General features: G+C 45.2%; 1 protein-coding gene across 1 annotated transcript in view; it reads left to right on the top strand.

The window, feature by feature from the left end:
- IL31RA (interleukin 31 receptor A) overlaps positions 1–15,249 on the top strand; it is an 85,139-nt gene that overhangs the window by 36,517 nt on the left and 33,373 nt on the right. Inside the window, exons 6-7 of the mRNA XM_033957675.1 lie at positions 3,362–3,441; positions 9,192–9,408. Of these exons, the coding sequence (XP_033813566.1) occupies positions 3,362–3,441; positions 9,192–9,408 (297 nt within the window). The remainder of the gene's footprint in view (positions 1–3,361; positions 3,442–9,191; positions 9,409–15,249) is intronic.

Here is a 15,249-nt window from a genome sequence, read left to right as displayed (position 1 = left end):
TACGTAAATTAGAAAGAACATGGCGCAAAACCGAGACAGATTATGCCAAATTATTCCAATCACGTATGAAATTAGGTTCTGGGTTGGGGCTGGAAGGTGGGCTATAGTGAGACCAGAAGTCTGTTGGGTTTAATTGGCCTCTTGAACAGAACATCTTTTTAGGGTTGGTCCTAGTTTTCATTTCAGGTAGTTTTTTGATCCAAGTTAATTTGAAGTTACAAAGGAGGTGGTCTGACCAAGGCGTATTAGCCCATGTTTCTCCTATGAGGCATAAGCTGGGGGTGGTAGGGACATTGGAGAGAAAGGTGATCAGGTCGAGGTGGTGCCCTTTCCTATGGGTGGAAGTCGGGGGAGGCTTGGAGAAACCTAGTGAGGTAAGGAAGGAGAAGAGGTCAGCTACATTGGAGTTCTCAATAATAATGATAATTTATTTTCTTGTATACCGCCCCACCAACAGTTCTAGGTGGTTCACAACAGAGGAACTGAGACATTTCAGTTAAAAAATACAATTTTAAAAAAACACACTGCTACTATGAATACAACATCAACTAAATACAGTATTACCGTATTTTCACGCATATAACGCGCGCGTTATACGCGTTTTTACCTACCGCGCATACCCCTCGCGCGTTATATGCGTGAGCGCGGTATACAAAAGTTTTAAAACATAGTTCCCACCCCGCCCGATGCCCGATTCATCCCCCCAGCAGGACCGCTCGCACCCCCACCCCGAACGACGGCTCGCACGCGCTCCCACCCGCACCCGCATCCACGATCGGAGCAAGAGGGAGCCCAAGCCCTCTTGCCCGGCCGACTCCCCGACGTCCGATACATCCCCCCCCCCGGCAGGACCACTCGCACCCCCACCCCGAAGGACCGCCGACTTCCCGACAATATCGGGCCAGAAGGGAGCCCAAACCCTCCTGGCCACGGCGACCCCCTAACCCCACCCCGCACTACATTACGGGCAGGAGGGATCCCAGGCCCTCCTGCCCTCGACGCAAACCCCCCTCCCTCCAACGACCGCCCCCCCCCAAGAACCTCCGACCGCCCCCCCAGCCGACCCGCGACCCCCCTGGCGACCCCCACGACCCCCCCACCCCCTTCCCCGTACCTTTGGTAGTTGGGCCAGAAGGGAGCCCAAACCCTCCTGGCCACGGCGACCCCCTAACCCCACCCCGCACTACATTACGGGCAGGAGGGATCCCAGGCCCTCCTGCCCTCGACGCAAACCCCCCTCCCCCCCAACGACCGCCCCCCCCCAAGAACCTCCGACCGCCATCCAGCCTACCCGCGATCCCCCTGGCGACCCCCTCGACCCTCCCACCCCCCTTCCCCGTACCTTTGGTAGTTGGCCAGACAGACGGGAGCCAAACCCGCCTGTCCGGCAGGCAGCCAACGAAGGAATGAGGCCGGATTGGCCCATCCATCCTAAAGCTCCGCCTACTGGTGGGGCCTAAGGCGCGTGGGCCAATCAGAATAGGCCCTGGAGCCTTAGGCCCTTCTGGGGGCGCGGCCTGAGGCACATGGGCCCAACCCGACCATGTGCCTCAGGCCGCGCCCCCAGGTGGGACCTAAGGCTCCAGGGCCTATTCTGATTGGCCCACGCGCCTTAGGCCCCACCAGTAGGCGGAGCTTTAGGATGGATGGGCCAATCCGGCCTCATTCCTTCGTTGGCTGCCTGCCGGACAGGCGGGTTTGGCTCCCGTCTGTCCGGCCAACTACCAAAGGTACGGGGAAGGGGGGTGGGGGGGTCGTGGGGGTCGCCAGGGGGGTCGCGGGTCGGCTGGGGGGGCGGTCGGAGGTTCTTGGGGGGGGCGGTCGTTGGGGGGGAGGGGGGTTTGCGTCGAGGGCAGGAGGGCCTGGGATCCCTCCTGCCCGTAATGTAGTGCGGGGTGGGGTTAGGGGGTCGCCGTGGCCAGGAGGGTTTGGGCTCCCTTCTGGCCCAACTACCAAAGGTACGGGGAAGGGGGGTGGGGGGGTCGTGGGGGTCGCCAGGGGGGTCGCGGGTCGGCTGGTGGGGCGGTCGGAGGTTCTTGGGGGGGGCGGTCGTTGGGGGGAGGGGGGTTTGCTTCGAGGGCAGGAGGGCCTGGGATCCCTCCTGCCCGTAATGTAGTGCGGGGTGGGGTTAGGAGGTCGCCGTGGCCAGGAGGATTTGGGCTCCCTCCTGGCCCGATATTGTTGGGGAGTCGGCGGTCCTTCGGGGGGAGGGATGTATCGGACGTCGGGGGGGGGGCATCAGGCTTTCAGGATGGGGACAGACCTTCAAGGGGGGACAGTGCACGGAAGTCAGGGGGGGTGAACGGAGAGTCGGGACAGCGCACGGAAAGTCAGGGCGGGCGAAAGGAGCGTCGGGCAGCATGCGCGGTATACCCGTGAGCGCGGTATACCAAAGTTTTTGTGCATATCATCGTGATTTCTGCGCGCTATACCCGTGTGCGCGTTTTATACGGGTGCGCGTTATTTGCGTGAAAATACGGTAGTTAAAAGGTGCTATTAAAATACATAGCCTAATAAAAACACATCTTAAATATCTATTATGATATAGAGCCAGCCCAACCACTAGGCAGACTAGGCAGTCACCTAGGGCAGCAGGTTGTTTTTTGGTGTGTTTTTTGGGGGGGGTACAGTATAAAGAGTATGTGCAGTTCTATAATTTATTTATTTATTCAATTATTTAGCCTGTCCTCACAAAAGAGCCCAGAACAGGTTACAAAGTACATCCACAATATAATCGAGACAAGACAGAGATGACATAATTTACAATATAGACATGACAATAAAACATCTACAGTAAGTAGCATCTGGTGAGATTAGGTGGCATAGGTGCGTTGAGTCTGACTGCTTCATAATGCTTCATGCACAACCCAAAAGGGGAATGGGTGGACCAGGGGCATACCAAATGTTTAGGCACAGTGTTATAGAACACCAGAGTTATGTGCCCAGCTTGCACCTCTGGATTTACACCAGGTTTCAGTTGGCATAAGTCTTCGTGCCTAAAGTTGGGTGTGGGAATCCTTTCTAAGCGCTGTTCTACGAGGGTAAATCAAAAAGTAAAGGCAAAATATATTTAGAAGCTTTAATAGAAGTAATTGACAGATCATGAGTGTGCCAAAAAGTTGTGTACAGTGGGCCCCGATATTCAGCTGGCCGGGAATATTGTGTGTGTGTGTGTGGGGGGGGGGGGTTGTGGAGGAAAAGACAGGGGGCTATAAGTGGGCAGGAGCCTTTCCTACACACTTAAATCGCTTTGAATATTGACTGGAAAGTGTTAGTTGTCTGGACACACTGAAAATCAGAGCCAGCATGTCATGCTTCATGTTCTTTATCCTTCACTATTATATATATTTTTATTTAACAGCACCTTCAAGAAAAGTGGACCTGTGGAGAGTGATTGGTTATCAGCCTAGTGGACAGAGATTTGTGCGTCTTATTTGGAAGGTACTCACTCTTCAAGCTGCTTCATAAAGGAATGCTTCCTATAATATAGTAGAGTATTTGTTCACTATTCACTGGAGGTGAGGTTGTATGCTATCCAAAGTCTATTAAGGAGAACAGAACAATATTCAATAAGGCTTTCCTGTAGAAGATTCACATGAGATTGATCAGAAAACCAGAGGATGTAGGATGCAGCTTGCTGAGCTGGAAGTAGGACATCCTCCTTCAACCATTTCTTGTCCGATTCACTTTGTCAAATGTGACTCGGACAAGAGGTCATGGACTGAAGCTAAGAGGGGTCAAGGCCATGACAAATATCAGAAAGTTCTGCTTCACACAGTGGGTGGTGAACGCCTGGAACTCTTTCCCAGAGGATGTGGTGGAGGAAACCACCATTTTAGGATTTAAGGTAAAATTGGATGCACATCTTCTTGCGGGACACATTGAGGGATACAAATGATTAAGGTATTCGCCCAGGTAAGCCTGGCTGAGCCTCCGCGTGCGTGGATGGACTGGATGGACCCCAGGTCTGATCTGGTGCAGGCATTTCTTATGTTCTTATGTTCTTATTTCTGCTGGGGACAGTGGTGATTTTCTGTCAGGTCATCAATTTTGAACTCTGTCATTGACCTGGAGTCTTTCTGAACTTGCTTCTAATTTACCATTGCATTTGGCATGAATGGTGAAAGCTGCTGAACCTGATGCATATAGGGTGTAGGGTATGGTAGATGTCTCCCCTCTCTGAAAAGCGAACAGGGCATTGAGTAGAGAGATGCAGTAGCTGATGTATGGAAGGAAGAGTGGAAGAATGCAAAACTTTTATTTTCATCCTCAGAACTGGTTACTACTTTTAAGTGGCTATTGACAGTGTATGAAAGGTAGAACTGGTTCTGGCTTTCAGGATAATTAAAATTGCAAATCAACCATACTTGGGCATCAAATATGTACAAAAATTTCCAGAAATGTGTTAATGCTTTTAGGGTCCAAAGTTGTTTACAGTGGTTAATGATTATCATATGTAGAAGCCGTCTTATTAAATTGCACTAGAATTCAACATTAGTGCATTTTAAAACTGGACTTTTCTACATGCTAAGGCTAAATTCAATGCAGCATAATTTCAGGCTTTAAAAAAATTCTTTTTTCCAGTTGCGACCTAATGTTTGCATTTGCAGACGGTACTGGCAAAAAAAGTTTAACATGAAATATCTAAGAAAAAGGACAATTTAAATTAAATCATTAAATTATAGAGAGTGTATGCTTGGGCAAACAGAATGGGCCATTCAGGTCTTTATCTGCCGTCATTTGCTATGTTACTATGGGAGTCCTTTCTGCCTCCTATATAGGAGGTGAAGAGTTCAACCATGTCAACTCTGCATTATTTAGTTAGCATACATTAATGCAAACACACTAGCATAACACTTTCATGCCTATTCCCTGCCCAAAACGTGCCCCCTCCCCAAAAAAGAAAAAAAAGCACATGATTAACACATGCTGACTGGCAAATTACAACAAAATGCTGTGACATGTTTCAGGGTAAGTCCTTCTTCCCCAGATTACGTGGATGATAGTGCTCAATGTGTTTTATGTTTATGTATCGTGCAATGGTGCGCCCACATCTGGAGTACTGTGTCCAGTACTGGTCGCCGTATCTCAAGAAGGACATGGCAGTACTTGAGGGAGTCCAGAGAAGAGCAACTAAACTGATAAAGGGTATGGAAAACCTCTCATATACTGACAGACTAAAACAGCTTGGGCTGTTCTCCCTGAAAAAGCGGAGACTTAGAGGGGACATGATAGAGACCTTCAAGATCCTGAAGGGCATAGAAAAGGTAGACAGGGACAGATTTTTCAGATTATGGGGAACCACAAGTACAAGGGGGCACTCTGAGAAATTGAAAGGGGACAGGTTTAGAACAAACGCTAGAAAGTTCTTTTTCACCCAAAGGGTGGTGGATACATGGATCGCGCTTCCTGAGGCTGTGATAGGCCAGAGCACGTTACAGGGCTTCAAACAAGGATTGGATAGGTTCCTAGAGGATAAAGGGATTGAGGGGTACAGATAAGAGTCATAGGGATAGTCAGGGACCACTGCTCAGGCAATAGGCCTGATGGGCCGCCGCGGGAGCGGACCGCTGGGCGTGATGGACCTCTGGTTTGCCTCGGCGGAGGCAACTCTTATGTTCTTATGTTTTATGAAAATTAGTTATACTGCTTGATCATACAACAGATCCAAGTGGTTTACAGTAAAAATTCAATATAAAAAGAACTCCAATGATAATAGGAAAGACCTGCAGTATACAAAAAAGAATTCTCTCTCATTCATCTTAAAAAGCACACCATATTCTAAATTAAATCTGAATGTCCTCTAACCACTACAATCTCAGGAGTCACATTGCCAGATCGATTCCCCTCAATAAATATGAGTAACCACTGATATGGCTAAGTCATTATCAAATGCTTCACAGAAATATACAATTTTCAGTCTTGTCTTAAATTCCTTCATGGTTACCTCCAATCTAATACCCTGTGGTAAATGATTCCACAATTGGGGACCAATAAAATAAAAAGCTTTATTTCTTGTTGATTCCCACTTTGCCCTACTGGCTGAGGGAAGGACCAATTTATTTATTTTAAAATATTTAAAACCCGCCCTTCCACATATCTGGGTGAGGTACAGAAGCAACATACAGTGGTGCCTCACACAACGAACTTAATTGGTTCCAGGAGCAAGTTTGTTATGTGAAACGTTCGTTATGTGAAACGCGTTTTCCCATAGGAATACATGTAAAAAAAAATAATTCGTTCTGCAGCATAAAATATGCTAAGATGACATAAAAAAGATAAATTTTTTGTTATTATTTTTATTTAGATACATCTAAAAACATACATCTCCCTGTCCTTTTACTTCCACTATCTTCCTATCCCATCTCTATTCCCTTTTGTCCCTCTCCCCATGATCAATCATCTCACCACCTCTCTCTGCCCTCACCCTCAGGGTTCAAGATTGCTTCCACTCTTTTTCCTGTTGTTCTCTCTGCCTGTCACCCTATGATTTAGCATCCCTTCTGCCCTTGTCCAATATTTCCCCTTCTCTCCCTCCCTCTCATCCCCTGCTCCAACATGTGCTTTCTCCACTCCACCTTTCCTCCCTCCCTGCCTCCACCTTTGTGGCGCTTTTGCACCCGACCGACAACAGAACAGGCCCGGTCGGACAAATCTCCCTGTCCTGTAGCCGCGAATCTAAATTACCTTCTTACAGCAGCTGGATTATTGAAGCTGCTGTAAGAGGTAATTTAGATTCGCGGCTACAGGGCAGGGAGGTTTGTCGGCCGGGCCTGTTGTCGGTCGATCGGGGGACCTGACCATCTGTGCACATTCTTCGGGGCGGACCGCCCCCTCCCCCCTCTTTCGTTCGCCATTGCCTTCTTCCTACCTGCCCTGCCGCAGCCGCACACAGCCGACCGGAAGTCTTCCTGATGTCAGCGCTGACGTCGGAGGAAGGGAGGGCTTTGCTTAAGCCCTCCCTCCGACGTCAGCGCTGACATCGGGAAGATTTCCGTTCGGCTGTGTGCGGCTGCGACAGGGCAGGTAAGGAGAAGGAGACTACCCTCGCGGCTCGACCAACCCCGCTGCGATCCAACCCCGCAGGAACCCCGGAAGTATGCAGCTCGGGCGACTTCGTTGTGTGAAACGAAGTACGTTATACGGATCACGACATAAAGTTCGTTGTGCGCAGCGTTCGCTGTGCGAGGCGTTCGCTGTGCGAGGCACCACTGTACATGATATCAACAGATAATACATACAGAAAACATACGATAAATCTAAAAAATATAATTAAAACATATTACAAACCCACAGCGCTAACCAACCCCCCAAAACAACAACAACAAAAAAGAAAACAAATTATTTCCCAATTTTCCCATTTCTCTGTACAATATCGGATTTTCCCCTCAAGTTTTCACTGAACTTGCACCAACAAACAGCACATAATCAAACAGCACCGTTTTCAACCCTTCTATTGTCCTGCATTGATCTCAATGTTCTCATTGGAGTATAAGGGATTATTAAAGAATGGAAATATTCAGATTGATTATGGTAAAAAGCCTGATGAACCAAAGTCAAAGTTTTAAATTGTATCCTATAACAAACAGGTAACCAATGATATTTCAAATACAAAGGGGTAACCCTGTCAAATTTCTTTTTAAAACCCAATAATTTGATCGCGGTATTTTGGATTGCTTGTAATCTCCTCAGATTACATTTTGTAATACCCATATAAACGATGTTACAATAATCCAATTTAGAGATTAAGGGCTCCTTTTATGAAGCACATTAGCGACTTTTAATCACACGCTAACCTCTGCACTAGCCGAAAAACTATCGCCTGCTCAAGAGGAGGCAGTAGCGGCTAGCACGTATGGCAGTTTAGCGTGCATTAAACTGCTAATGCGGCTTCGTAAAAGGAGCCCTAAGAGTGCATGAATAAGAGTATGCAAATTATGCTCCTGAAATAATACTCTATTTGCCCGTAGTTTTCTCAATGTATGAAAACATGATTTGACTAAACTAGAAATTTCACATTCAAAATGTGGTATAGTGAAAGGGCTCTTATTTCCAGCAAAAGTTTTATGAGCTCAATGAAGAATAAATTTTACTTCCTGTAAACTGAAAATATGGGCATAAATCATCTGACAGGATACAATGGCTTTCAAATGTCTACACCCCCTTGAACATTTTTCATATTTTGTTGTGTCAATGCCTCAGACTGGCATGCATCTAAATGAATTGTTTTCCATTTGTCAATAAATTATAATTCATACCTTTTTAGGGATAAATGTTTTAATGGGGCACAAATCATGTACCCCAAAACAAAACTGAAATGCAACAAATGAAAGTGTCCACCATTCCTGAGTCAATACCTGGGGGAAGTACTTTGGCCGGTTGGGACAAAGCTACACTAGCTAAATTTATCAATATTAGACCTTTAAAAACTTTTCGAGCTCTGACATGTTCATTGAGGATTTCTAATGGACATCAATTTTCAACTCAAGCCACAGATTTTCTATTGGATTGAGGCGGGAGCTCTGATTAATTAACCTCTCGTTCTTTCCTCATGTTCTTATTTGATGTTGGTTGTTTTTGTCCTCGTATTGGTATTAGTTTGTTTCTTAACCCTCCTTTTATATGAGTTTGTAAACCGCTTAGATTTGAACCCTGGTTTTATATTTGCAGTATATTAAATAAATTGAACTTGAACGGACCACTCTAGGAAATTGCAGGGTTTAAAAAAATCTCTTAGGTTTTCCACTGTAGCTTTGGCTCCCATTGTCATGTTCCTTTTCTTGCCCCATTCCTGCAAGCTCCGTCCTCATCTGCACAAGCCTCAAACACTTGAATATCATAAGTGTTCAAGGCTTGTGCGGTTAAGACAGAGCTTACAGGAATGGGACAGTGACAAAACTCATGGGGCAGGGACGGGAACAAATTTGTCCCCGTGTCATTCTCTACACAGCATGTAGGCTAGCATAATAGTACAACCATCCAGTACTTTTACATCCTTGAAGCTTGAAATATATATATTTTTAAAGTATTTCAAATGAGTAAATCTGAGGGAACAATTCAGGAGCACTGTACTGCCTTGAATTTTAGTAACAATTTTAGAATTTTAGAATTTTTTAATTTTTTTAAGGATAGTGTGCAGCCAATATTTTTTTCTTCATAACTCACTTTTCGTGCGTTGTGTTTATAAACAGGAATTAGTTGAATTTCCGCCTTCTGGGATAATCCTGGGCTACAGAATTCGATATTTTCTGGAGGTTAATGCTTCCCTGACAAGGACATATAACACTACTAACAGGGAGGTTGAGTTGAACCTCACTGGGGAAGCATATGTCTTATCAGTCGTTGCTTATAACTCTGTTGGCCATTCTCCTGAAGCTACGTTGAGGATTCCAGCAGTAAATGAAAAATGTAAGTGTTTACAGTTAAAAACAGGTTACATGAATTGCCAAACTTTTATGTGTGAGGGGTGCGGACCGCCCCGGGCGCTGTTTTGAGCTGACCCGACAAATGAGCGCAGGACAATTGCGCCCTGACAATTGTATGCACAGACAAGTGTGCACATGGACAAATGCAGCAATGGATACTATTTTGTCTTTTTGAGGATTACAAAGTAACCCTCTTTTTTGAGGGGGATAACCCCCCCCCACCACCACACTTTAAAGATTCACTTGCTATCTAGTGTTAGGGTAAGGTACCATAATCATGATATAAACCTTAACCTAACATGAAGGCCCTGATTTGCTGAGACCCCTCAGGCCCCGTCCCTTGGGTGCCTGAGGCACCTCAAACCCCTCCCAAGGGACGGGGCCTGAGAACTCTGACCAAATCAGGGCCTCCCACATAGCCAAATATGACACATTCAGGCATGGGGCTGCCTGTGCACACTTGTCTATGCATGCAATTGTCAGCCCGCATTTGTCGAAGCGCAATTGTCCTGTGCGGATTTGCATGCCTGGCACCTGCATTATATGCAGATCTCTCTCATACATATTCATTAGGGCTAGTCTGAAAACCCGACTGGCCTGGGGGTCCTCCAGGACAGGGTTGGGAACCACTGCTCTAGACCATCAGTGTTTGAAAAAGGTAAGCTGGGTTTGGAGAGGGAGGTCTTGGAAGGTTTGGGGGACAAGAGTGTAGAAGTGAGGCTTAATCACGTGGTACTTATGTGCTTTTGGGGGAGGGGGTTGGGGCACTGCTCCCTCTAAGTTGAGCAGGAGTCTTCTACCTACAGTCTGGGGGATATTTTCTATCTCATTTTCAATAGAGACAGGCAAGTTCTGCAGGACTCCAAGGAACCTGCCTATCCTTAGCAATTGAAAACACAATATTGACTCCCCCCCCCCCCCCACTCAGTTCCCACTCTGTTCAGAGGGAACAGTGGTTGAGGTTGTCCTTTGGAAAGAGTTTTTGCTGGAGGAAAAACGGAAGGGGAAGAGTTTGACAGTATCAGCTCCTTTTAAAAGCTCCCAAGAAGCAGAATAATGCAGCTTTAAGGTTCATCATAAATTGTGTTATTCCTTTATGGAGCTTGAAATTGCTGACAGCACAAAATGGTTTGTACATATTGCTAACAAAAAACCAATAAATAAAAAGGAGAATACAGCCGTATTTTTTTGTTGTACATATTGCTTCCATTCTTTGGATTGCTGTTAAAGCATTAGCAGCATTTTTTTAAAATTATGGTAATTTTTTTCAGTTTTGTAATTGTTATCCTTTATCGAACTGATTTATGTTTAAATATTTTTATTGAAATTATTACATAGGAAAACATAACCTCACCTCCCACCATCCTCCCTCCCTGAAAAACGTTACCAACAAACTATACATTTACTCGAGCGAGTTATAATAATAGTTTGTGTTTAGCAAGCGACTTCTGGCTGAGGGAATCAGAGTTAGCCATAAGGGCTCCCAAATCAGGCAAAATGTTTTCCTCTGGTATCCAAATTTCTGCAGGATAAACACTCCATAGATGCCAGTTGAATCATCAATGTATGCCAATGTATGAGGGTCAGCCTTAATCCAACAGTGCAAGACACTTTTTTCCCCCATGAGAACTGCACGCTCCCAAAAACCTTGAAATTCTTTTGGAGTAGGTCACTGTGGACGAATGAGAGAAAACAGTATAGTGGGTTGAAAGGCATAAATATGGTATTTTTAATGTATTTGTCATACCCCTGATGCAAGAGCATGTCAAAATGTGGCTATGCATTTCTGCCATACTATGCTGTCTGTTTGCTTCTTTCTCCTGGTTTTCTCCAGATGAGGACTCTTTGCAGTCCTAATTAAGTTTGGCTCGTTATCCATGTACCAGCACTCAATGTTGGCTGGATTTAGATAACTTTAGGAGACGCACAAAATCCCAGACATTCAGTGTGGGTAGTCGGATTAGGCTTGGCGCTGACTGTCCAAGTCTAATTCATCCTATGGCAGTTAGTGCTTTAAAACCTCTTGCCACTGCAGGCTGAATATTGACCACCCCCTAAGTCCCCCCCACTCTGCGAGCTCTGTTCAGCTGGTAAGTCTCTTATCTTCCTTTGCCAACCCTTCTATCTTGCTGTGCCATATGGTTGGAACAAGCAGCCCAAATCCCTACAGTGGGCTCCGTCTCTGGCAACGTTCAAGGCGCGGTTAAAAACTCACCTCTTCGAGACTACTTTCAACTCCTAACTCCTCACCTTGGGCTCTGCATCCTTAACCCTATATGTCATGTGTGTCTGACCAAGTTAAATTGTAAGCTCTTCTGAGCATGGACTGTCAATTAAATGTCAAAATGTACAGCGCTATGTATGCCTTTCAGTGCTATACAGGTGATAAACAATAGTATTAGACCCTTTAAACATTCCTGTAGAGAACTAGGCTCCTTTTCCTCTTAAAGCCTTAAAAACTAAAACCAGTATCCTAAAATACACTCTTTAAACAACAAGCTGCCAATGTAGGGATTTTTAACCGGGAGTAACGTGTTCCTACATCCAGCTCCAGACACTATTTTGGCTTCATTATCGTATCACTTACAATAACCTTGAGGTTTTCCCTGGGAGACCACTATGTAAACTATTAAGAATAATCAATATGAGCCATCACACATTGATATACCAGTTTTGGACAATCTGCCTCCTTTTGGTATTCAGTTTACATAAACCCAACAAAAGGAACACAAAGCTATAAACTTATGCTAAAGTTCCTCCAAATGTCAGTCTTCAATGGCAACTGTTCCACAGGAACACTACAGAAAATAAGCAAGTAGTGCCAATAAATTTAATTTTATTGCGCATCCTCAGTGTGAGGTCATAAGCTACGAGGGCAAATCAACCAAGAAGGCTGCAGCTCAATTGCTTTGTAATAGTTTTGACTACCCAAATGGCTTATTTTAGCCCTATGACACGCACAATCATAGGCATACACAAGTGCATGAAACAATATAAAGTGAAATCAACTCAAATCAAACTTATCAAATCACCATAGTAACATAGTAGATGACAGCAAATAAAGACCCGAATGGTCCATCCAGTCTGCCCAACCTGATTCAATTTAAATTTTTAAATGTTTTCCTTAGCTATTTCTGGGCAAGAATCCAAAGCTCTACCCGGTACTGTGCTTGGGTTCCCACTGCCGAAATCTCCGTTAAAACCTACTCCAGCCCATCTATACCCTCCCAGCCACTGAAGCCATCCCCAGCCCATCCCCCACCATACGGCCATACACAGACACAGACCGTGCAAGTCTGCCCAGTACTGGCCTTAGTTCAATATTTAATATTATTTTCTGATTCTAGATCCTCTAACTAAGTCCTGTGAAATGGCACTGAGCTGAAAAAAATGGGAAACAGTCAAAGTAATCACTTATTTTGCAGGATTTCATCAACTGCTCATTACTCTAAACCAGGGGTGCCTACACTTTTTTGGCTTGCGAGCCAAGTCAAAATGATCTACTAACAATAAAAATACTAAACATATACCCCCTTTTTTACTACGGTGCGCTAGCCGATGTGCGCTAAGTGCTAATGCATCCATTATATTTTATGGACATATGCGCGCTAAATCAGCTAGTGCGCCTTAGTAAAATACCCCCATATTTATTTTTATATATACCAAGTACACTTCTTCTGTCCTCCAGACCTCGTTCCATTCCCCAACCAACATCTCTCTCTGTCCTTCCAGGAGTCCAGCTTTTCTTCCTCTCCTCCACCCCTATTGGCAACATGTCTCCCTCTTCTGTTCTGATCTTGCATCTCTGTTCTTCCTCAGGGTCTCCCGCTCTCTGTCTCTTCTGTCTGCATCTCCCATCGTCCAACATCTGCCACCTTCTCTGCTGCCACCCCTTTGTTTCAGGTTTCTCTCTCTCTCTCTCTTCCTTCTGCTAACATTTTGAGTCCTCCCACCTTCGATCCAGGTCTTTGTTTCTCTCACTCTCTCTGTCTTCCCCCTCCCCAGGGCCTGGCATCTTTCTCTCTTTGGTTCAGAGTGTTTCCCCTCTCTAACCCCTCTAGTAGTCCAAGATCTGCCTTATTTGCCTTGTCTTCCCCCTCCCTTTTGGTTCAAGGCTGCTTTCCCACCCCTCCTCAAGGTCCTTTTGTCTCTTCTCTCCAATCTAGCATCTCTAAGGCAATCTCCCTCCTGTCGGGGTCCTCACGACGGGCACAATTTTATCCCGACTTGCGGGGCCTTACCTCCGCTGCTTCCCTGCACACAGTGACTGTCAGGTCAGTTCTCACCTCCATTCTTCCCTCTGGGCCTACCACAGTTGAAAGTTAACTACAGCAGCCTGCAGAGCAAACGTAGCAGGTTACCGTCAGCTTCTGTAGCACATTCCCTCTGCCGCAGTCCCGCACCTCCTCTGACGTCGGGGGCGGGGCCGCGGCAGAGGGAACATGCTACAGATGCTAACAGCAGCCTGTTACGTTCACTTTGCAGGCTGCCGTAATTACAGTACTTTAAAGGTGAGAAAGTGACTGGGAGAATGCTAGGGAGAACACTAGCTCTGCAATCTACTGGCATTGCCTTTGTGATCGACCAGTAGATCGCGACCGACGTTTTGGGCACCCCTGCTCTAAACGTTAGCAAGCTTGATTGCTGTACAGTAAGGCATCCAATAATACTTTTAACTTTTTGACACCACAAACTTTACTGAATCTTAGGTTCTACTGAGCTCGGTTTCGGAGAAACTGTCCCCTTCATCAGCTGACAAAAATAGTAGTGCTCACCGAAAATCATGTTAAGATAAGATGATGTTCGTAGCAATTTTGACATTTTGATATTCAGCACTAGGTGGCCTTAATTCACACAGCCATTACATCCTGTTTATATTACTGCAGTGCTTTGTATGGTGGTTATCAGACCCCAAAAATTCAACACTTGCAAGTCATTACAAAATGCAGCAGATGATTTCTTTATTGGTGTGGGCTTAAATCGTACTGGACCACTTTGTACAATTACCATATAGCTCCAGAAAAAGGGAAAACAGATTGAGACATCCGAGTTTTACTTCCATTGCTTTTAATGTAAATAAAACTTGGATATCTCAATCTGTCTTATTTTTTCTGGATATATAGTACAATACTTATGTCTAAACCCATGTATAAATGATCCATGATACTTTACTATTTTAATATACTCCTTTGGGGTAGAAAAAGCTTCACATACGGAGCTTAGCACCCAATCAGGTGTCAAGTGTGATAAATCACAATGCTCCCATTAAAGTCATTGCCTCTCAAAGCAGTCAAGCCGCGCTATACGCGCTTCGCTATGTGAGACAGCAGTCCGTTTTGAATCTTTGTACCCATCGCATGAGTTTTTTCCAACTATTCCTGTGTGTTCCCTGAGGCAGGATCGAAACGTGCACGTCGGAACCCGCAAGCTGCAAGTTAAGTTTGCTCAGTTCTTTGACTAAAAGTTTAGTAAACAGTGTGCTGAACGTCAGTGGTTTTTCCATAATACAAAAAGCATATATGAAAAGATATAACGTTCTGTTTACTTTCCATGCGATGATTGGGCTGTGAGGTGGTTTTTTCTGGTGCTTGCCCCAGTTTTCCCCTCCTTGATTCTGAGCAAGTTGTTGTGAACTGTGTTATATCATCCATATAACTCTTTGAATAGGTCTACAGAGTGATTTTTTTCATTTCAACACATGCACTTTATCACTCTTGTTACATTGGTTGTAACTTGCCCTTCTTTTTTATATTTCCCATTAAAGTCATTGGCAAAAAACCCACCTCCTTTATTGTATATCATATTATAGTATCTCCTTTAAGTT

The sequence above is a fragment of the Geotrypetes seraphini genome, chromosome 1 (genome assembly GCF_902459505.1).
Source record: "Geotrypetes seraphini chromosome 1, aGeoSer1.1, whole genome shotgun sequence".
NCBI classification, from domain to species: domain Eukaryota; kingdom Metazoa; phylum Chordata; class Amphibia; order Gymnophiona; family Dermophiidae; genus Geotrypetes; species Geotrypetes seraphini.
The sequence above is the reverse complement of the archived record's forward strand: the minus strand, read 5'-3'. Positions and strand labels throughout refer to the sequence as shown.